Source organism: Ranitomeya variabilis, chromosome 2, assembly GCF_051348905.1.
Source record: "Ranitomeya variabilis isolate aRanVar5 chromosome 2, aRanVar5.hap1, whole genome shotgun sequence".
Lineage (NCBI taxonomy): Eukaryota > Metazoa > Chordata > Amphibia > Anura > Dendrobatidae > Ranitomeya > Ranitomeya variabilis.
This window is the reverse complement of record NC_135233.1, coordinates 245,201,901-245,226,599: the sequence shown is the minus strand read 5'-3', so window position 1 is coordinate 245,226,599 and position 24,699 is coordinate 245,201,901. Positions and strand designations below refer to the sequence as shown.

The following is a 24,699-nucleotide window of genomic DNA, read 5'->3' as shown; positions in this document are numbered from 1 at the left end:
GTGATGTAGCAGAGCTGTATGTGAATATATTGATGTAGCAGAGCAATGTGTACTGATGCAGCAGTGCTGTATGTGTTTGTATTCATGTAGTAGAGCTATGTGTGTGTTGATGTAACAGAGCTGTATGTGAATGTATTGATGTAGCAAAGCTATGTGTGTGCATTGATGTAGCAGAGCTATGTGTAACGATGCAGCAGAGCTGTATGTGTTTGTATTGATGTAGCTCTGTGTGTATTGATGTAGTATTGTATGTCAATGTATTGATGTAGCAGAGCTGTGTGTATTGATGTAGCAGAGCTGTATGTGAATGTATTGGTGTAGCAGAGCTATATGTAGAGATGCAGCAGAGCTGTATGTTTGTATTGATGTAGCAGAGCTACAGTGGGTACGGAAAGTATTCAGACCCCTTGAAATTTTTCACTCTTTGTTTCATTGCAGCCATTTGGTAAATTCAAAAAAGTACATTTTTTTCTCATTAATGTACACTCTGCACCCTATTTTACTGAACACCCCCCCCCCAGAAATGTTGAAATTTTTGCAAATTTATTAAAAAAAGAAAAACTAAAACATCACATGGTCATAAGTATTCAGAGCCTTTGCTCAGTATTGAGTAGAAGCACCTATTTAGCTAGTACAGCCATGAGTCTTCTTGGGAATGATGCAACAAGTTTTTCACACCTGGATTTGGGGATCCTCTGCCATTCTTCCTTGCAGATCCTCTCCAGTTCCGTCAGGTTGGATGGTGAAAGTCGGTGGTTTTCGGCCAAGTCTGAGGTCCAGAGCACTCTGGAAGAGGTTTTCATTCAGGATATCTCTGTACTTGGCCGTATTCATGTTTCCTTCAATGGCAACCAGTCGTCCTGTCCCTGCAGCTGAAAAAGAACCCCAAAGCATGATGCCACCACCATGTTTCTCTGTTGGTATTGTATTGGGTAGGTGATGAGCAGTGCCTGGTTTTCTCCACACATACCACTTAGAATTATCACCAAAAAGGTCTATCTTCGTCTCTGTTATGGTTTCCAATGGCAAGGAAACATCAGAAGCATAGAATAAACGGACAAGCTCTCGGGTGATGGAAACTAGAGCTGACCGCGATGCTAAACCTACACACCACACTAGAAGTAGCCAGGGGGCATTCCTGCGTTGTCTCTAGATGCCGCGCGCCAGCCGGAGAACTAACTACCCCTGGTAGAAGAAAACACAGTCCTGGCTTGCCTCCAGAGAATGTCCCCACAGGAGATAGCAGCCCCCCACATATAATAACGGTGAGAGCAGATGAAAAGACACACGTAGTATGAAAGCAGATTTAGCACAGAGAGGCCCGCTAACTAAATAGCAGAAAGATACAACAGAGGACTTCGCGGTCAGCTGCAAAACCCTTCAAAACACCATCCTGAAATTACCTTAACTCATGTGACAACTCATGACACCGGAGTGGTAATTTCAGCCCAACAAGAGCTTCCAGCTGCAGAGATTCACATAAGTGCAAACTGGACAAAACATACAAAAATAGACTTAAGGACTAAAGTGTCCAACTTAGCTGAGCAGAAAACTGGGAGCAGGAACATGCAACAGAATCACTCTGGATACATTGATGGCCAGCATTAGAATGACTGAGGAGCAAGGTTAAATAGGATACTCCCACATCCTGATAGGAACAGGTGAACTGAGAAGGCAAAGCTTGCAGGACACCAGTACCACAAGAGACCACCGGGGGAGCCCACGAACCGAATCACAACAGTACCCCCCCCTTAAGGAGGGGGCACCGAACCCTCACAAGAACCACCAGGGCGATCTGGATGAGCCCTATGAAAGGCACGGACCAAATCAGAAGCATGAACATCAGAAGCTGTAACCCAAGAATTATCCTCTTGACCGTAGCCCTTCCATTTCACCAGATATTGAAGTCTCCGTCTGGAAACACGGGAGTCCAAGATTTTCTCCACCACGTACTCCAATTCACCCTCAACCAGCACAGGAGCAGGAGGCTCAACAGAAGGCACAAATGGTACCTCATACCTCCGCAATAATGACCGATGGAAGACATTATGGATAGCAAAGGATGCTGGGAGGTCCAAACGAAAAGACACAGGGTTAAGAATTTCCAAAATCTTATAAGGACCGATGAACCGAGGCTTAAACTTAGGAGAAGAGACCCTCATAGGGACAAAACGGGAGGACAACCACACCAAGTCCCCAACACGAAGACGAGGACCAACACGACGATGGCGATTAGCAAAACGTTGAGTCCTCTCCTGGGACAACTCCAAATTGTCCACCACCTGCCCCCAAATACGATGCAACCTATCCACCATGGTATCCACTCCAGGACAATCCGAAGACTCCACCTGACCAGATGAAAAACGAGGATGGAACCCTGAATTGCAAAAGAAAGGGGAGACCAAAGTGGCAGAACTGGCCCGATTATTAAGGGCAAACTCAGCCAACGGCAAAAAGGAGACCCAGTCATCCTGATCAGCAGACACGAAACACCTCAAATAAGTCTCCAAGGTCTGATTAGTACGTTCCGTCTGGCCATTTGTCTGGGGATGAAATGCAGACGAAAAAGACAAATCAATGCCCATCCTGGCACAAAACGCCCGCCAAAATCTGGACACAAACTGGGATCCCCTGTCGGAAACGATATTCTCCGGAATACCATGCAGCCGAACCACATTCTGAAAAAAACAGGGGCACCAACTCAGATGAGGAAGGCAGCTTGGGCAAGGGCACCAAATGAACCATCTTAGAAAAGCGGTCACACACCACCCAAATGACGGACATCTTCTGAGAAACAGGGAGATCAGAAATAAAATCCATAGAGATGTGTGTCCAAGGCCTCTTAGGAACAGGCAAGGGCAACAACAACCCACTAGCCCGAGAACAACAAGGCTTGGCCCGAGCACAAACATCGCAAGACTGCACAAAAGTACGAACGTCCCGAGACAGGGAAGGCCACCAGAAGGACCTAGCCACCAAATCTCTGGTACCAAAAATTCCCGGATGACCTGCCAACGCAGAAGAATGAACCTCCGAGATGACTCTATTGGTCCACTCATCCGGCACAAACAATCTACCAGGCGGACAACGATCAGGCCGATCCGCCTGAAACTCTTGTAAAGCACGTCGCAGGTCTGGGAAGACAGCAGACAATATCACCCCATCCTTAAGTATACCCGTAGGTTTAGAATCACCAGGGGAATCAGGTTCAAAACTCCTAGAAAGGGCATCCGCCTTCACATTCTTAGTACCTGGCAGATACGAAACCACAAAATTAAACCGGGAGAAAAACAACGACCAGCGCGCCTGTCTAGGATTCAGACGTCTGGCCGACTCAAGATAAATCAAATTTTTGTGATCAGTCAAGACCACCACCTGATGTTTAGCACCCTCAAGCCAATGACGCCACTCCTCGAATGCCCACTTCATCGCCAAAAGCTCCCGATTACCGACGTCATAATTTCGCTCGGCGGGCGAAAATTTTCGAGAAAAGAACGCACAAGGTCTCATCACTGAACAATCTGAACTTTTCTGCGACAAAACCGCCCCCGCTCCGATCTCGGAAGCATCAACTTCCACCTGAAAAGGAAGAGAAACATCAGGCTGGCACAACACCGGAGCAGAAGAAAAACGGCGCTTAAGCTCCCGAAAGGCCTCCACAGCAGCAGGAGACCAATCTGCAACATCAGCACCCTTTTTAGTCAAATCAGTCAAAGGCCTGACAACGCTAGAAAAACCAGTTATGAATCGACGATAAAAGTTAGCAAAGCCCAAAAATTTCTGAAGGCCCTTAAGAGAAGTCGGTTGCGTCCAGTCACAAATAGCCCGAACCTTCACAGGATCCATCTCAATAGAAGAGGGGGAAAAAATGTACCCCAAAAAAGAAATCTTCTGAACCCCAAAAACACACTTTGAACCTTTAACAAACAGAGAATTGGTCCGCAAAACCTGAAAAACCCTCCTAACTTGTTGAACATGAGATTCCCAGTCATCCGAAAAAATCAAGATATCGTCCAAATACACAATCATAAATTTATCCAGATATTCACGGAAAATATTGTACATAAAAGACTGAAAGACCGAAGGGGCATTTGACAGACCAAAAGGCATCACCAAATACTCAAAATGGCCCTCGGGCGTATTAAATGCGGTTTTCCACTCATCCCCCTGCTTAATTCGCACCAAATTATACGCACCGCGAAGATCAATCTTAGAGAACCACTTCGCCCCCTCAATGCGAGCAAATAAATCTGTCAGCAATGGCAAAGGATACTGATACTTGACTGTGATCTTATTCAAGAGTCTATAATCAATACAAGGTCTCAAAGAACCATCGCTTTTAGCTACGAAAAAGAACCCCGCTCCAAGAGGAGACGAAGAAGGACGAATATGTCCCTTTTCCAAGGACTCCCTAATATACTCTCGCATGGCAGCATGTTCAGGTACAGACAGATTGAATAGACGACCCTTAGGAAATTTACTGCCAGGGATCAAATCTATGGCGCAATCGCAATCTCTGTGAGGAGGAAGAGAATTAAGAGTAGATTCCTCAAAAACCTCACGATAATCAGACAAAAACTCAGGAATTTCAGAGGGAATAGATGAAGCAATGGAGACCAAAGATGTGTCCCCATGATTTCCCTGACATCCCCAGCTTAGTACAGACATTGTTTTCCAGTCAAGGACTGGGTTATGAGTTTGCAACCATGGCAATCCCAGCACCAACACATCATGTAGATTATACAGTACAAGGAAGCGAATCACCTCTTGATGGTCTGGAGTCATACGCATAGTCACTTGTGTCCAGTATTGTGGTTTATTACTAGCCAATGGTGTAGAATCAATACCCTTTAAAGGTATAGGAACTTCCAGAGGCTCTAGATCAAACCCACAGCGCCTGGCAAAGGACCAATCCATAAGACTCAAAGCGGCGCCAGAATCCACATACGCATCCGCAACAATAGAAGATAACGAACAAATTAGAGTCACAGACAAAATAAACTTGGACTGCAAAGTGCCAATAGCAGAGGATTTATCAACTTTCTTTGTTCGTTTAGAGCATGCTGATATAACATGAGTAGAATTTCCACAATAGAAGCACAAATGATTTTTGCGCCTATAAATCTGTCGTTCGCTTCTGGACAGAAAGCTATCACATTGCATACTCTGTGGTGCCTCTTCAGAAGACACCGCCAACTGGTGCACAGGTTTGCGTTCCCGTAAACGCCGATCAATCTGAATTGCCATTGTCATGGACTCATTCAGACCAGTAGGCGCAGGAAACCCCACCATGACGTCTTTTACAGCATCAGAGAGACCTTCTCTGAAAATTGCCGCCAGAGCGCACTCATTCCACTGAGTAAGCACAGACCATTTTCGAAATCTTTGGCAATATATTTCGGCTTCATCTTGCCCCTGAGAGAGGGCTATTAGGGCTTTCTCAGCCTGAATCTCCAAATTTGGTTCCTCATAAAGCAACCCCAAAGCCAGAAAAAACGCATCCACATTGAGCAACGCAGGATCCCCTGGTGCCAATGAAAATGCCCAATTTTGGGGGTCACCCCGCAGTAAAGAAATAACAATTTTTACTTGCTGGGCAGGATCTCCAGCAGAATGAGATCTCAGCGAAAGAAACAATTTACAATTGTATTTAAAATTTAGAAAACAAGATCGATCTCCAGAAAAAAACTCCGGTATAGGAATTTTAGGTTCAGACCGAGGAGCATGTAACAAAAAATCTTGTATATTCTGAACTTTAGAGGCAAGATTATTCAAATTGGTAGCCAGACTCTGGGGATCCATATTTCAACAGATAAAGTCTGAGCCATTCAGGGGTTAAGAGGAGAGGAAAACAGGAGACTGCAATTAGAGCTGGAGTGCAACTTCAGAGGAAGGAAAAAAAAAAAAAAAGGTTTCACACAGTTCCTTTTCTCTCCTGCTTCAGCCTATAGATTAAACATTTTGGCTGGCCATACTGTTATGGTTTCCAATGGCAAGGAAACATCAGAAGCATAGAATAAACGGACAAGCTCTCGGGTGATGGAAACTAGAGCTGACCGCGATGCTAAACCTACACACCACACTAGAAGTAGCCAGGGGGCATTCCTGCGTTGTCTCTAGATGCCGCGCGCCAGCCGGAGAACTAACTACCCCTGGTAGAAGAAAACACAGTCCTGGCTTGCCTCCAGAGAATGTCCCCACAGGAGATAGCAGCCCCCCACATATAATAACGGTGAGAGCAGATGAAAAGACACACGTAGTATGAAAGCAGATTTAGCACAGAGAGGCCCGCTAACTAAATAGCAGAAAGATACAACAGAGGACTTCGCGGTCAGCTGCAAAACCCTTCAAAACACCATCCTGAAATTACCTTAACTCATGTGACAACTCATGACACCGGAGTGGTAATTTCAGCCCAACAAGAGCTTCCAGCTGCAGAGATTCACATAAGTGCAAACTGGACAAAACATACAAAAATAGACTTAAGGACTAAAGTGTCCAACTTAGCTGAGCAGAAAACTGGGAGCAGGAACATGCAACAGAATCACTCTGGATACATTGATGGCCAGCATTAGAATGACTGAGGAGCAAGGTTAAATAGGATACTCCCACATCCTGATAGGAACAGGTGAACTGAGAAGGCAAAGCTTGCAGGACACCAGTACCACAAGAGACCACCAGGGGAGCCCACGAACCGAATCACAACACGTCTCATCACATCAGAGAATCTTATTTCTCATAGTCTGGAAGTCCTTCATGTGTTTTTTAGCAAACTCTATGCGGGATTTCATATGTCTTGCACTGAGGAGAGGCTTCCGTCAGGCCACTCTACCATAAAGGCCCGACTGGTGGAGGGCTGCAGTGATAGTTGACTTTGTGGAACTTTCTCCCATCTCCATACTGCATCTCTGGAGCTCAGCCACAGTGATCTTGGGGTTCTTCTTTACCTCTCTCACCAAGGCTCTTCTCCCATCATTGCTCAGTTTGGCTGGACGGCCAGGTCTAGAAAGACTTCTGGTGGTCCCAAACGTCTTCCATTTAAGGATTATGAGGCCACTGTGCTCTTAGGAACCTTGAGTACTACAGAAATTCTGTTGTAACCTTGGCCAGATCTGTGCCTTGCCACAATTCTGTCTCTCAGCTCCTTGGCCAGTTCCTTTGACCTCATGATTCTCATTTGGTCTGACATGCACTGTGAGCTGTGAGGTCTTATATAGACAGGTGTGCGCCTTTCCAAATCAAGTCCTATCAGTTTAATTAAACACAGCTGGACTCCAATGAAGGAGTAGAACCATCTCAAGAAAGATCACAAGGAAATGGACAGCATGTGACTTAGATATGAGTGTCTGAGCAAAAGGTCTGAAGACTTATGACCATGTGATATTTCAGTTTTTCTTTTTTATTAAATTTGCAAAAATTTCTATATTTCTGGGGGCTTTTTTTTCAGTCAAGATGGGGTGCAGAGTGTACATTAATGAGAAAAAATGAACTTTTTTGAATTTACCAAATGGCTGCAATGAAACAAAGAGGGAAAAATTTAAAGGGGTCTGAATACTCTCTGTACCCACTGTATGTGTGGGCTGTATGATGTATGTATGATGCAGCAGAGCTGTATGCGAATGTATTGATGTAGCAGAGCTATGTGTGTAGTGGTGTACCAGAGTGATGTTTGTAGTGATGTAGCAGTGCTGTATGATGTTTGTACTGATGATGTGTAGTATGTGTATATTGATATAGCAGAGCTACATGTGTGCATGTGTTTGTATTGATATAGCAGAGCTGTGTGTATCGATGTAGCAGAGCTGTGTGAACTGTGAAGGGGAATGTACTGTGGGGGCATATACAAGCTTCCATGATGAGCTATACATTTGTGTCTCTTTTTCTTGTTTTCACACATTCGGAGGTATGGACACATAGATAGACAGGCATGCCCGGTGTAATGACACCTACATATGAGCAGGCGGCACACATCGTACACACATGGCACACTTGGTGACACAGGACTACGCTGCAGGCGCCATCTGTCCTCTCCCCAGAGCCTGCACCTTGCCAGAGTATAATCCCACTTAACCCATCAATGCTCTGCTCGGGCCCTGACAGCCATGATGCCCACAAGGGAACATTATAGCGACACGCACCTATAAGCATGCACCCAGGGGCTGTACCGTGCCTTTATGTGCACAGTCGTGTTTATACTGCTCGGTGTGCTTAGTGTCTGTCTACAAATCCTACAGAAGATCCTGTTTGCCTGTTTGGTGATGACAATATGGTGGCGGGTGAATATATGGTCCCCTCTGGTGTGACAGTGATGCACATTCGCGTGTCACCTTGAGAGCAGCGGACGCACACTTGTAAGGATCTATGGCGCCAATCCTATGGCACGTCGCTCACTGTGATTTACTATGAAGCCCCATTGAAGGCTGCTGCTCTCCACCCTCCATATTTACTGCATTGTCCTCTGCTGGACATCGCCCTGTACATGGAGGACATTATGTCCTATAGGTATCGGCATCATTGAATCCATAGGAGAAAACCCCCTCAGCTGTGACTGTAAACAGATGACATTGGTTTTCGGAGCCCCCTCCCTTTTCCTCCATTGCGGTGACATACTGTACTGTATTCCTCAGCACCTCCTCCATTTTTTTTTTTTACTCTAGGCACATTAACCCTTCACATCAATTATATTTTCTAATTAAAATATATATATAATAATCACAGATGCAACAGTAACAGATCTGGATGTGCTGATAAATCACCTGTACACGTATCTATGGATGCGCAAGGGTCATCATGGGGCTGCATCCATGTCCATGGCTCAAGGTGAATGCACCCAGGGGTGTCATATTCTGCATCTGCTTCATTATTCATTGCAGGGATGATGGCAGCACTGGACTGGGGCTATGGTACATCCAGGGCACAGCCATCATCATGGAAATCTGCTCTGTGGCTGCTCTAATCCAGCCTGCAATGAATGATGTAAACACATCAGCTGCAATGCTTCTTACCTGCCCACAAAATTCTCCAGCACTGAGCTCTTTCCAGCACTCTGACCCCCAACCACAGCAATCTGGGGCAGATCTAGGTTTGCATTCTGTCCGATGGCTGAAAAGGCGTCTTGGAGCTTGTTAACCAGCGGAATCAGCTCTTCCATCCCTCGGTTGCCCATCTTGAAGGCTGCTGTCGCTCCCTGACTGTGTCAGTGTGTATGATCGTCGCTCTACAAGCCTCTCACACCTTGCCCCCTGTGATTATGGGAGGGGGGAATGTGCAGGACCCTCTGATCTTACACGGTCCTGCTTCTCCTCCTCTGCTCCTTTTCGCTTCTCCAGACTGCCAACTCAGGCGCATCCAGCAAGCAGATCCTGGGGGATTTAAACTGATGTTACAGTCTTCGGCCACTAGAGGGCGTGCGCTACCGCTGTAATGGCAATGACTGACAGCTCCAGCGTATAGAAATGAGCGTCTTCAGCCACCAGAGGGCGCAGGCTACCAATGTCAATGCCTTAGCCCCCTTTCATGTAGGGAGCTGTGTATGTTATGTAATAGTCTTAGATTTTATATTTAGCCAAATATTTTATACATTTATATTCTAGTAGCTGAAGAGCCTAGGGTTGCCCAGGCATAGTAACTAACTGTGGTTAGTTATAACAAAATATAAAGATTATATTGCACATAAAAACATTTCACATCATATATTCAACACTACAGATTTGCAACACAAATTAAATGATTACCCAAGTATTGATAGCATTTTATTTTCAACTCATTCAAGAGCCTTTTGATAAACAACATTTTTGTTATTTTCTTCCGATGCAAAAATGAACATAGCCTATTAAGCAGTCTGTGTTTATGGAATTGCCTATTAAGCAGTTGTGTTTGGTGCATGACACTGCATATTAACCAGTTGTATGTGGTGTTTGGCATTGCCTATTAAGCAGTTGTATGTGGTGTACAGAATTGTCTATTAAGCAGTTGTCTTTAGTGTATAACATTTTCTGTAAAACTCCTGCACCTCACACTCCTCCTTTATACACAGCACTCTCATTTTCCCCTCACTCCACTATTTCCCCCTGACTCCTCTCATTTTCCCCGCACTCCTCTCATTTTCCCTCCTCTATTTTCCTCTCACTCCTCTCATTTTCCCCTCTTCTATTTTCCCCTCACTCCTCTCATTTTCCCCTCACTCTATTTTTCCCCTCAATTCTCTCATTTTCCCCTTACGTCTCTCATTTTCCCCTCACACCTCTCATTTTCCCCTCACACCTCTATTTTCCCCTCACACCTATCATTTTCCCCTCACTCCTCTCATTTTCCCCTCACTCCTCTCATTTCCCCTCACTCCTCTATTTTCCCCTCACTCCTCTCATTTTCCCCTCACTCTATTTCCCCCTCACTCCTCTATTTTCCCCTCACTCCTCATTTTCCCCTCACTCCTCTATTTTCCCTTCACTCCTCATTTTCTCCTCACTCCTCTCATTTTCCCCTCACTCCTCTCATTTTCCCCTCACTCCTCTATTTTCCCCTCACTCCTCTATTTTCCCCTCACTCCTCTCATTTTTCCCTCACTCCTCTCATTTTTCCCTCACTCCTCTATTTTCCCCTCACTCCTCTCATTTTCCCCTCACTCTATTTTCCCCTCACTCCTCTATTTTCCCCTCACTCCTCTCATTTTCCCCTCACTCCTCTTATTTTCCCCTCACACCTCTATTTTCCCCTCTCTTCTTTCATTTTCCCCTCACTCCTCTCATTTTCCCCTCACACCTCTATTTTCCCCTCTCTTCTCTCATTTTCCCCTCACTCCTCTCGTTTTCCCCTCACTCCTCTCATTTTCCCTTCACTCCTCTCACTTTCCCTCCTCTATTTTCCCCTCACTCTCATTTTTTTCTCACTACTCCATTTTCCCCTCACTCCGCTCATTATTCCCTCACTCCTCTCATTTTCCCCTCACTCCTCTCATTTTCCCCTCACTCCTCTCATTTTCCCCACACTCCTCTCATTTTCCCCTCACTCCTCTCATTTTCCCCACACTCTCTCATTTTCTCCACATTGCTCTCATTTTCCCCACACTCCTCTCATTTTCCCCACACTCCTCTCATTTTCCCCACACTCCTCTCATTTTCCCCACACTCCTCTCATTTTCCCCTCACTCATCTCATTTTCCCTCACATGTGCACAGCAACTTCCTGTTATGAGCACAGTGGTGTAATCCATGAGGCTCCTCCCTTTCCCTTGACGTCATGCCTCACAGGAGCAACTCCATTCTAGACATGGCGGAGCTAGATGTGGCCTGTGTCTGCCGCACACTGATACTCTGAAGGGGGCTGCCCTGATTGTAGCTCACAGCACCTGGAACATAGCAGCCAGTGAGTTTTTTAGGGTGGTTTTCGACATGATTGTGTCTCTGCTCGCGTGCGATAACAACGTGGACCGTGTGGACGGGGCTTTGCGGGTGGAGTGAGTGTGGCTATGTGGAGTGGGCGGGGCTACGTTGAGTGGGTGTGGCTTGATACATACACACACATACACTCAGCTTTATATATATGATAGATAAAGTTTCAGGTCTTAAAAAATGGCAACTTTGTATTTAACCACAAAAAAAAAATAGTACTCTAATACCCCATATGTTGGGGTAAACCCCTGTTTTGGCGCACGGGAGAGCTCAGAAGGGAAGGAGCACTGTTTTACTTTTCAACGCAGAATTGGCTGGAATTGAGATCGGAAACAGTGGAAACCCCCCAATTCTAACTGTAACCCTAACCGAAACACACCCCTAACCCTAATCCCAACCCTATCCCTAACTACACCCCTAACCAGAACATGCCCCTAACCCTAATCTCAACCACACACCTAACCCCAACACACCCCTAACCCTAATCCCAACCCTAACCACACCCCTAACTCCAACACACCCCTAACCCTAATCCCAACCATAACCTTAACCACACCCCTAACCCTGACACACCCCTAACCCTAATCCCAAACCTAATTCCAACCGTAAATGTAATCCAAACCCCAACCCTAACTGTAGACCCAACCCTAACTGTAGCCCCAACCCTAACTGTAGCCCTAACCCTAACTGTAGCCTCAACACTAAGGCTGTGTGCACATGTAGCAGATTTTTTGCATTTTTTTCGCGTTTTTTCACTATAAAAACGCTATAAAACCGCGAAAAACACGCTAACATTAAGCATCCTATGTAACAGAATGCAATCCGCATTTTTTGTGCACATGCTGCATTTTTTTCCTGAGCGGAATCGCAATCCAGAAAAAAATGCAGCATGTTCATTAAAATTGCGGAATCGCGGCGATTCTGCACACATAGGAGTGCATTGATCTGCTTACTTCCCGCACGGGGCTGTGCACACCATGCGGGAAGTAAGCGGATCATGTGCGGTTGGTACCCAGGGTGGAGGAGAGGAGACTCTCCTCCACGGACTGGGCACCATATAAGTGGTAAAAAAAAAAAGAATTAAAATAACAAAAATAGCGATATACTCACCTTCGGGCGGCCCGACCTCCTCAACGGCTTCTGTGGTGTGTGTGAAGGACCTGCGATGATGTCACGGTCACATGACCGTGGGTCACGTGACCGCTACGTCAATGGAAGGTCTTGAACACACAGCATTAGGAATGGACGCCGCTGAGGTGAGTATAACCTTTTTTTTTATTTTTTTATTATTTTTAACATTCTACCTTTTACTATAGATGCTGCATAGGCTGCATCTATAGTAAAAAGTTGGTCACACTTGTCAAACGCTATGTTTGACAAGTGTGACCAACCTGTCAGTCAGTTTTTCAAGCGATGCTACAGATCGCTTGGGAAACGCTAGCATTCTGCAAGCTAATTATGCTTGCAAAACGCTAGTTTTCTGCGGGTATATGCATGCAAATTCTGCATGCGATATACCCGCGGCAGGAGGCGCAGAATTGCCGCGGAAATTTCCACGGCAATTCTGCTACGTGTGCACATAGCCTAAGGCTATGTGCACACGTAGTAAATGTGGTGCAGAATTTTCTGCACTAAATCTGCATCTGCAGATTTGATGCTGTTTCTATGCAGTTTCTATGCAGTTTCTATGCAGTTTCTGTGCAGTTTCTATGCAGTTTCTATGCAGTTTCTGTGCAGTTTCTGTGCAGTACAATGTAAATCAATGTGAAAAAAAAGCTGTGCACATGGTGCAGAAAAATCTGTGCAGAAACGCTGCAGAACTGTACAAAAGAAGCAACGTGCACTTCTTTGAAATCGGCAGCATTTCTGCGCAGATTTTTCTGCACCATGTGCACAGCTTTTTTTTTTTCACATTGATTTACATTGTACTGTAAATCACAGTGCAGTTCTGCAGCGTTTCTGCAGCAGAAAAATCTGCTGCAGTTCTGCACCAATTCTGCACTAAATCTGCATCGTGTGCACATACCCTAACTGTAGCCCTAACCCTAACTTTAGCCCCAACCCTAACTTTAGCCCCCAACCCTAACCCTATCTGTAGCCACAACCCTAACTGTAGCCCCAACCCTAACTGTAACCCCAACCCTAAATTTAGCCCCAACCCTAACCCTAATGGCAAAATGGAAATAAATAAATTTTTAAAATTTTACTATATTTCCCTAACTAAAGGGGTGATGAAAGGGTTTTATTTACTTTTATAGCGGGTTTTTTAGCGGATTTTTATGATTGGCAGCCGTCACACACTAAAAGACGCTTTTAATTGCAAAAAATAGCTTTTGTGTCTCCACATTTTGAGAGCTATAATTTTTCCATATTTTGGTCCACAGAGTCATGTGAGGTCTTGTTTTTTGCGGGACGAGCTGACATTTTTATTGGTACCATTTTCGGGCATGGGACATTTTTTTATCGCCTTTTATTCTGATTTTTGTGAGGCAGAATGAGCAAAAACCAGCTATTCATTAATTTCTTGGGGGGGGGGGGGGCCGTTTATACCGTTCCACGTTTGATAAAATTGATAAAGCAGTTTTATTATTCGGGTCAGTACCATTACAGCGATACCTCATTTATATCATTTTTTTATGTTTTGGCGCTTTTATACGATCAAAACTATTTTATATAAAAATAATTATTTTTGCTTCGCTTTATTCTGAGAACTATAACTTTTTTATTTTTGCTGATGATGCTGTAAGGTGGCTCGTGTTTTTGCGGGACAAGATGATGTTTTCAGCGGTACCATGTTCATTTATATCCGTCTTTTTGATCGTGAGTTATTCCACTTTTTGTTCGGCAGTATGATAATAAAGTGTTGTTTTTTGCCTCGTTTTTTTTTTTTTTTTTAACTGTGTTCACTGAAGGGGTAAACTAGTGGGACAGTTTTATAGGTCGGGTCGTTACGGACGCAGCGATACTAAATATGTGTACTTTTATTGTTTTTTTTATTTAGATAAAGAAATGTATTTATTGGAACAATATTTTATTTTTTTCATCATTTAGGAATTTGTATTTTTATTTTTTTTTTGTAAATTTTTTTTTTTTTACTTTTTCTACTTTGTCCCAGGGGGGGACATCACTGTATAGTGTCAGATCGCTGATCTGACACAGTGCAAAGCACTATGTCAGATCAGCAATCTGACAGGCAGTGCTCCAGGCTCCAAGCAGGCGCTTGCAAGCCACCTCCCTGCAGGACCCAGAAGGAGCCCAGCAGCCATTTTGGATCCGGCGCCTGCAGGGAGGAGGATGTAGGAGACCCTCTGAACAACGCGATCACATCGCGTTGTTCCGAGGGTCTCAGGGAAGCACGCAGGGAGCCTCCTCCCTGCGCGATGCTTCCTTATGCCGTTGGATAGCTGCGATCATGTTTGATCGCAGTGTTCCGGGGGTTAATGTGTCGGGAGCGGTCCGTGACACATAGTGGCATATGTCAGCTGTAATAATCAGCTGACACCCGGCGGCGATCGGCCGCGCTCCCCCTGTGAGCGCGTCCGATCGCCTATGACATACTATTCCATCCATTGGAAGTAGGGCCCGGGTCACATGGATGGTGTAGAAGGGAAGTATTTAACAATGGCGAGCTACAGGCCCACTGTTTAGATTTTGTTTTTCATGTTTTGCTGTATGAATTTCTGGTCATCGTCTGTGAACTGATCAGGCTGGAGGGACGTGGACAGATGACATTGATACAGGGTGAACTGTTGTATAATTCTGTGCGTTCAGAGCGCTGATAGTTCAGACGGGTGACGCAGATTTTCAATACAAGCTATACATGGAACAAAATCAATAACAGATAACCCATTCTTCTGGTTTTTAAAGTTTTTTCTTTTTCCTTTGGCAATCTTTGAGAGTTTGGGGTGATCTTTGCCAGTCCAATCTTCCAAAGAGTCATAGTCGTTCTCAAGGTAAAGTCCAGCTGGTCAGGAAAAAGGGTTACAGAGGTAAAGGACCTTTTCCAAGCAGCAGAGAAGGGACAAGGAGGACGACCAAGATGGCTTCAGGAAGAGTGAGTATGGACTTATCAACCCTTAAAAGATTAGCAAAGCACAGTAAATTTCACCCAGTAACCCCCACTGTACCCAAATCTGCAGAAATGCTGTGGTCTGCCCTATTGGAACAAGCATGTTGGCATGACAGCAGGGCCGGACTGGCCATCGGGCACTTCTGGCAAATGCCAGAAGGGCCGGTGCCAGTAGTGGGCCGCTGCACTGTTCCTCCCCTTCCCCCCCCGCCAGTGCCGCCGCCGCCGCATTTAACTATACCGGCGTCTATGACGCCGGTATAGTTCAATGCAATGATGGAGGAGAAACGCTCCCTCTCCCATCATTCCCCGCTCTGCCTCTGACACTGCGGGTGCGCGATGACGTCATATCATCACGCACCTGCTGTGTCCCGGGCAGACTGCAGCCGCCGAGACAGGAGACAGGAGACAGGAGCCAGGAGCAGCGCGCAGCGCGGGCAAAAGGAAAGGTGAGGAGAGTGTTGTTGTTTTTTAACTGGACTGTGGGGCCATTATCGGGAGGGGGGGGGGGGGGTGTGACGAGATGTGGACTCTGCTGTATATACCCCTGTGTGGGCTCTGCTATATACACCCCTGTGTGGGCTCTGCTGTATACACCCCTGTGTGGGCTCTGCTGTATACACCCCTGTGTGGGCTCTGCTGTATACACCCCTGTGTGGGCTCTGTTGTATACTGTGTGGGCTCTGCTGTGTATACTGTGTGGGCTCTGCTGTATACTGTGTGGGCTCTGCTGTATATACCCCTGTGTGGGCTCTGCTGTATATACCCCTGTGTGGGCTCTGCTGTATACTGTGTGGGCTCTGCTGTATATACCCCTGTGTGGGCTCTGCTGTATACTGTGTGGGCTCTGCTGTATACACCCCTGTGTGGGCTCTGCTGTATACACCCCTGTGTGGGCTCTGCTGTATACTGTGTGGGCTGTGCTCTATATATCCCTGTGCGGGCTGTGCTCTATATACCCCTGTGCGGGCTGTGCTCTATATACCCCTGTGCGGGCTGTGCTCTATATACCCCTGTGCGGGCTGTGCTCTATATACCCCTGTGCGGGCTGTGCTCTATATACCCCTGTGCGGGCTGTGCTCTATATACCCCTGTGCGGGCTGTGCTCTATATACCCCTGTGCGGGCTGTGCTCTATATACCCCTGTGCGGGCTGTGCTCTATATACCCCTGTGCGGGCTGTGCTCTATATACCCCTGTGCGGGCTGTGCTCTATATACCCCTGTGCGGGCTGTGCTCTATATACCCCTGTGCGGGCTGTGCTGTATACTACAGGGGGTATATTATATTCTATGGGGGAGGCCATGTTATATACTATGTGGCTGTGTTATATACTATTGGGGGGGTATATTATATTCTGTAGGGGAGGCTGTGTTATACTATGGGGGTATATTATATTCTATGGGGGAGGCTGTCTTATACTATGGGGGGCTGCATTATATATTATGGGGAGGTGGGCTGTATTCTATTCTATTTGGGGCTACATTAAATTCTATGGGGGGGCTGTATTATATATATATTCTATGAGGGGTGATTTCATCATACTCTATTGGGGGGGCTGCATTATATTCTATGGGGGGTTACATTATACTCTGTAGGGTGGTGGCTGCATTATACTGTATGTGGGCTGCATTATACTGTATCGAGGACTATGGGGAATACGTTATACTATATGAAGAACTATGGGGTGCATTATACTATGGGAAGTTAATTGTACTACATGGATGACTATGGCGGTGCATTATACTATATGGAGCACTATGAGGAGTGTATTATGCTCTGTGGAGGACTGAGCAGTGTATTTTAATATAGGGAGGACTATGGTGCACATTATAATATATGGAGGACTATGGGGTATATTTTACTAAACAAGTAAAATGCTGCATATTCAGATTGTTTTTGCCGGAACAAAAATCATTGTTCTCAGCAGCACATCGCCAGCGTAAACTGTAGATGTGCTGCTGATAACATGATACTGTATGGTGATCTGTTAGTGATCGTTCTGTCCCATCATTCTGTCTCAGACGGTGGAAAGAGGCCGGGAAACAAGCGTTGAACAACTTCAGTATGGTCGATCAAACTCATTTAGCGGCCTGAGATCAGCGCATGTAAGTAAATACAACCGAAATGCTTTTGTGTGATGTGCAATATGTTAGCATTTGGGGCCCCATTTTAAACTTTGCCTAGGGCCCCACTTTGCCTAAAACCGGCCCTGCCTACAAGTGTACAAAGGTATTATACAGTCACCGTGTGACAAGTGGGCCTGTGTAACTTCAAATGCCAGGGCTGAATTTTAGTCCCAGTCCGGCCCTGCATGACAGCATATGCATAGAGAGACTGTCGGTCTTGAATAAATCAAGTAAATGACTACAAATGTTAGCTAAACTGATCTGTGTGTATGAGGAATCCCTGTGTAATGCAGATTCCCCAAATTTCCACTGCCAGTGATGTGTGACTAATGTGCAGAGAGTGTGTGCCTTGCAGACACAACTGGCAGAGACCAAGCAAAATAATGTGGACAGAGAAAAGCAGATTGCCAGTCTTGAATCACAACTGCTGGAAATGAAAAATCATTGTGTTGATATGGAAGCCCAGCTGATTCAGTCTGGGGCTGAGATCAAAGCTGTGAAGAAAATGGCAGCAGCTAGTGATGCCATTATTAATCAGTGCAGTGTGGAGCTGGGTATTAGTTCCCAACTGATTACTAGTCTGAAAAATATCATCAATGATTTTTCAAATGTAGTGCCGGCCTTCTGTTTGTCTCTGAACACAAGGTCAGATCCCCAACCAATTGTGCCCTGTGCAGGGCAAAAAGGGGGGAGTGATGGAACAGGTGAGGGATCAAATATTATATCAAATTTTGATCCAATAACGAAAAGTAATGACAGATATGTGCTGTCTAAATTGCAAAGAAAGTTCAAACGTGACATTGTTAAGAGTGTATCCTTAGTAATGGAAGAGTTTAAAAGTTCCAGACAGAAGGAAATATGTTCTGACCGGGCCCCTAAATAAGGCATGGCATGTGTTAGATGTTATGCCTGTGCTGGCTCCGGCCATATTGCCAGGTACTGCACATGGCTGGGTACAATGAAGGAGAGGAAATATCATTCTGTGAAATGTTTTAAATGTGGTCACTTTGGACATATTGCAAGGAACTGTTACTGCACAAGTAATTGTGAGGGGCCTAGCAATATTGTCAAGGAGCACAGGCATTTTCACAGACATAATGGCATTTCCTCTCAGTCTGTGCCCTGCCATGTGCAGACACCTTAAAATGGCCGATTACAACCAGGGAGGCTAGCAATGCCTTGATGTAAACTCAGTTTATAAGAGTTTCAGTCTGGCCTCTGGTCTTTCTGATTGTTTTGTTTAATTTCTTTTACTCTTCTTCTATTTGCTAAGTTTGCTCTTTTGTCATTGTAATGTATTGTTAGACCAGTGTGGTTTAGGGTACTGTCACACAGTGGCACTTTGATCGCTACGACGGTACGATCCGTGAAAGTGAAAGCAGAGCACAGCGGTGACGTCACCACTGTGATCTGCTTTCACTTTACGGCCGGAAGTCAGTCAGTGCGGGAAGCAGACGGCAAGGGACCTGACGGACACCGGAATGTGAGTATATACTGTTTTTTTTTTTTTTACATTTACGACGGTAACCAGGGTAAACATCGGGTTACTAAGCGCGGCCCTGCGCTTAGTAACCCGATGTTTACCCTGGTTACCTGGGGACCTCGGCATCATTGGTCGCTGGAGAGCGGTCTGTGTGACAGCTCCCCAGCGATCACACAACGACTTAGCAACGATCACGGCCAGGTCGTATCGCTGGTCGTGATCGTTGGTAAATCGTTTTGTGAGACGGTACCCGTAGTTGTTGGTTGTTTGCTGTTTTCTATCAGACCCCCTGTGAAGTAAATGAGGTTTATTTACTGGTACTTGTTTTTTTTTAGCTCCAGTTTTCCATAGAACTCATAATGATAAGAGTAACACAGATCACAGGATAATAGAGTCACATCCATGGATGCTCTGATTTGTTGCTTGAACTAAGATAGGTAGGGAGGTGTGTGTTCACCTAGGCTTTGAAGTCCAGCTGAAAAATTGACTTTGTTTGTTTTCCTGTGCATCTTAGATTGGATAAAGGTTGTTGTTTCCCGAACTAAGATAGGCGAAGAAGCATGGACAGATAACGGATGTACATGATGGAGTGTCATGTTATACTGTGTGCTGATAAGACCTTGAAGTTTGGACGGATTACATCGTTTTGTTTAAGACCTGATGCAGGATACAACTAAAGTCTGTGTACCTTAGTTTTACTTTTAGTTTTCCTAAGGGTGTTAATGTTTTTATGGTTCCTGTACTAATAGAGTCACATCCATGGATGCTCTGATTTGTTGCTTGAACTAAGATAGGTAGGGAGGTGTGTGTTCACTTAGGCCTTGAAGTTCAGCTGTAAAATTGACTTTGTTTTCCTGTGCATCTTAGATTGGATAAAGGGTGTTGTTACGTGAACTAAGACAGGCGGAGAAGCATGGACAGATAACGGACGTACACGAGGGAGTGTCATGTTATACTGTGTGCTGACCTTGAAGTTTGGACAGATAACATGGTTTTGTTTAAGGGTACTGTCACACAGTGGCACTTTTGTCACTACGACGGTACGATCCGTGACGTTCCAGCGATATCCATACGATATCGCTGTGTCTGACACGCAGCAGCGATCAGGGACCCTGCTGAGAATCGTACGTCGTAGCAGATCGTTTGGAACTTTCTTTCGTCGCTGGATCTCTCGCTGTCATCGTTGGATCGGTGTGTTTGACACCGATCCAACGATGCGTTCGCTTGTAACCAGGGTAAACATCGGGTTACTAAGCGCAGGGCCGCGCTTAGTAACCCGATGTTTACCCTGGTTACCATCGTAAAAGTAAAAAAAAAACCGTACATACTCACATACCGGTGTTCGTCAGGTCCCTTGCAGTCTGCTTCCCACTCTGACTGAGTGCCGGCCGGAATGTAAGAGAAGAGCACAGCGGTGACGTCACTGCTGTGATCTGCTTTCACTTTACGGCGGCACTCAGTCAGAGCGGGAAGCAGATGGCAAGGGACCTGACGGACACCGGTATGTGAGTATGTACTGTTTTTTTTTTTTTTACTTTTACGATGGTAACCAGGGTAAACATCGGGTTACTAAGCGCAGCCCTGCGCTTAGTAACCCGATGTTTACCCTGGTTACCCGGGGCCTTCGGCATCGTTGGTCGCTGGAGAGCGGTCTGTGTGACAGCTCTCCAGCGACCACACAATGACTTTCCAACGATCACGGCCAGGTCGTATCGCTGGTCGTGATCGTTGGAAAGTTGCAGAGTGTGACAGTACCCTAAGACCTGATGCAGGATACAACTTGAGTCAGTGTACCTTAGTTTAACGTTTAGTTTTCCTAGGGTAAGTAGCTGCGAGGGTTGTATGTTACTCTTTTGAATTGTGGAAAACTGGTAGGGGTGTCTGTATAGGAAACAGAGGCAATCAAATAGGATCAAACTATAAGAAAATTGCATTAATTTTGTGGGGTTCAGGAGAGTTGAGGCATTAGCTAATTACTGGGCAGCTCAAGAAAGGTTAACAGGGGGAGGTCACCCTGAAGTAAAAGTATAAAGAATGAGTGAGTTTGGCGGGGACAGGGAAGCATCAAATATGGATGTTTATTAACTGCACTGGGAGATCTCCCAGAGCGTATTGTTCCTTTTGTGCCATTTTCGGTATCTATGTAGAAGAGCACCTATCACTCCAGAGAAGAAGTCTTGACCTTTGCCCAGATGCCCCTGAGAGACTCCAGAACACCCCTCTTACGTTTGGTGCCGAGCTGAAACATCTCTCAGATTTCAGCCATGAGGAGGAGACTGTAATAAAACCCAATGCCACTTCATCCTGTCATTTTCCTCCTGGTCATTATTTTATATATATTGGACTGTTTATGATCTGCAGGAGTACCAAAAGACTGGACACCCAACTGCACGGAAGTCAGGCTGAGCACCATTAACTCAGCCGGAGAAGGGGGTTAAGGACATAAGAAAAATCTAGTCCTTTACCCCGAATCCAATATATATATATATATATATATATATATATACACTCACTGGCCACTTTATTAGGTACACCTGTCCAACTTCTTGTTAACACTTAATTTCTAATCAGCCAATCACATGGCGGCAACTCAGTGCATTTAGGCATGTAGACATGGTCAAGACAATCTCCTGCAGTTCAAACCGAGCATCAGTATGGGGAAGAAAGGTGATTTGAGTGCCTTTGAACGTGGCATTGTTGTTGGTGCCAGAAGGGCTGGTCTGAGTATTTCAGAAACTGCTGATCTACTGGGATTTTCACGCACAACCATCTCTAGGGTTTACAGAGAATGGTCCGAAAAAGAAAAAAAATCCAGTGAGCGGCAGTTCTGTGGGCGGAAATGCCTTGTTGATGCCAGAGGTCAGAGGAGAATGGGCAGACTGGTTCGAGCAGATAGAAAGGCAACAGTGACTCAAATCGCCACCCGTTACAACCAAGGTAGGCCTAAGAGCATCTCTGAACGCACAGTGCGTCGAACTTTGAGGCAGATGGGCTACAGCAGCAGACCACACCGGGTACCACTCCTTTCAGCTAAGAACAGGAAACTGAGGCTACAATTTGTACAAGCTCATCGAAATTGGACAGTAGAAGATTGGAAAAACGTTGCTTGGTCTGATGAGTCTCGATTTCTGCTGCGACATTCGGATGGTAGGGTCAGAATTTGGCGTAAACAACATGAAAGCATGGATCCATCTTGCCTTGTATGGAGCATCTTTGGGATGTGCAGCCGACAAATCTGCGGCAACTGTGTGATGCCATCATGTCAATATGGACCAAAATCTCTGAGGAATGCTTCCAGCACCTTGTTGAATCTATGCCACGAAGAATTGAGGCAGTTCTGAAGGCAAAAGGGGGTCCAACCCGTTACTAGCATGGTGTACCTAATAAAGTGGCCGGTGAGTGTATATATGGAGGAACCTCATCAACGATCTTCAATCAGGATTACAGGAGAAGTGCCTGATGGAAGTCGTGTCTGATGCATGTCTGATGAAAGTCGTTTCCAGTGCCAGAGTCAAGTCGTTTCCAGCGCCAGAGTCCGCGAGGCCCAGAGAAAAAAAAACAAAACTGTGACATCCAGCAGTCTCATCCCTACCTCATCCCTACACTCCTGGGGCTGGACACACCTCTTCTAGCTGGACATAAAAGGCACAAGATACATGTGCTCTGCCTCTTTTGCTGTGCATGCATTGCCTGGAAGGATGATGGACCCACATGGCTTAAGTATACTCTTTATCCCCTTTTCTTAATAGGCCCAGTACTATTTATTAGGTTTAGCTAGCCATAGGTGGGAGGGCTGATATTGTATTTGTGATTTGGGTAATCGTGTAGTTAATTGTGTTTTTTTATATTGTGTAATATTGTATATATATGATATTGTTGATATTACTGGTTATTGTGGGTTATTACTGTGTGATACTGTTGGGATATCACTGTATACTGTAGTGATATTACTATATCAGAGTTGTGATATCCGTATATTTGTATATATATATAGTTGGAGCGCCCCCAGACGCAGGGCCGCGGGGTACTCGGTACCGGGCCTCTCTGTCTCGGTGGCTAGACCCGGTCCGTGACCCTGCTAAGGGGCGTCCAATGAAAGGTGTGATGATGGTGCGTGGTGCAAGGTGCGATGAATAACGAGGACACAGGGTTGCAGTCTCTTTACCTCTTTACTGAAGGTTTCGGGATCCGCAATCCAGAGCACTGCTAACAGGGCTGACTGAGACCGGCCGGTCCGAAGGCACATCCAGAGTTCCCTTTGTAGGTGGAAATCAGTGCCTACCTTCTAGCGCCTGTGTGTTGTAGTACCTCCCTGCTGAGCACCACGAGATAGTCCTCACAACTGTTGTGTCTGTTTCTGATGTTCTTTCTCTCTCCGTCCCCCAGATGATTTGGCTAGGACGCACCCGTATGACGGGGTAGGCCTGGAGTTATTTTATAGGGACCCTAGAGACGCCCCTCTCCTACAATTGCCTCCGTTGTCTGCTTAGGTGATTTAGGTGAGACAGCCAACCTAGAGTTAACTGTCCTGCCGCTGTTTAAAGTAATGCTTGTAGCCCAATACTTCCTCCGCGTTCCGGCCACCGGCTACGCGCCTCAGTAGGATGTTGCCACGATCTTAGGGCACGACTCCTACTGGTTCTATTCTCCTTTGTGCTGTGATCTCGTTTCTCACTTCTCCACAAAAAACCTCGCTTCGTGTCCTTTCTTAGGATGCCACCGCAACGGGTGCAGGCGCGGCTCCGTAACGATCTGTCCTTTTCGCTAGGCCACTGTCAGGATCCCACCCCTGACAGAGACCCCCTTGAATCTTCCCAAGCAACCTCTTCTCTCACTAGGTGTTGCCTGGGCAAAACCCAGTTAGCTTCTCTCTAACTTCCTATCCAACCCCCAGTTTTACCAGATTGTGAGGAGTGGCCTAATACATAGAACCCTTTGCTCCCCCTGGTGGCCAGAGTGTGAAGTGTAATGTGTGACTGTGATACCTGGTCAGGTGAACTCCTTTAGCGCAATCAGACGTAACGTCACTCCCCTTAGTGGCAGAGCGACATTACTGCAACGACCAGGACTCTGGGGCGCTGCACATATATATATATATATATATATATATATATATATATATATATATTTATTTATATTTATAGTCGCCAGCTTGGGTATAAATATATATGTATGTTATAGACTGTAGACTTGTGTGTGTGTGTAATAAATACCTTTTATTGTTACACTGTTTTGTCTCAGTTAGTATATAGTATAATGTAAAGATAACGTTGTGGTATTAAGTGGATATTAATTATTAGTAGTCAATTTTGGCGTTAATAGTTGATATCGGACCTCAATAGAGGTGTAGGGAGAAATCCTCCTTTAATTACTATAAGTTTAGTAATTTGTGGAGGAAAAACCCTGTCCTTTAACAGACTAAATAGTATGTCTAGTGGCAGAAAGGGGTTAAAGCAGCTTTGGTCCCACTATTGACCGAACACCGCAGGTGGCGTTATGACAGACTTATAAACACTTTTCCCTTAAAAGACCGTACCCTTTAATTGGGCGCCCAGGGCCACGGACCGGGTCGCAGCCACCATGACTTCCCCTTTAAGACCGCACCCGATACCGAGAACCTTGCTGCCCTG

The 24,699-nt window shown here is 45.6% G+C and overlaps 1 protein-coding gene across 22 annotated transcripts in view; it reads right to left on the bottom strand.

Annotated features, from left to right (window-relative positions):
- DNM1 (dynamin 1) overlaps nt 1-9,378 on the bottom strand; it is a 214,887-nt gene extending 205,509 nt beyond the window's left edge. For 14 of the 22 annotated variants that reach the window (XM_077284437.1, XM_077284438.1, XM_077284427.1 and 11 more), the window contains exon 1: nt 9,006-9,340. In XM_077284437.1, coding sequence (XP_077140552.1) covers nt 9,006-9,166 — 161 coding nt within the window. In that variant the 5' untranslated portion in view covers nt 9,167-9,340. Of the gene's footprint in view, nt 1-9,005 lie in introns of all 22 variants that reach the window. The other 8 variants (XR_013221217.1, XR_013221218.1, XR_013221219.1 and 5 more) reach the window with 3 other exon arrangements.
- Between the last annotated feature and the right edge of the window lie 15,321 nt (nt 9,379-24,699).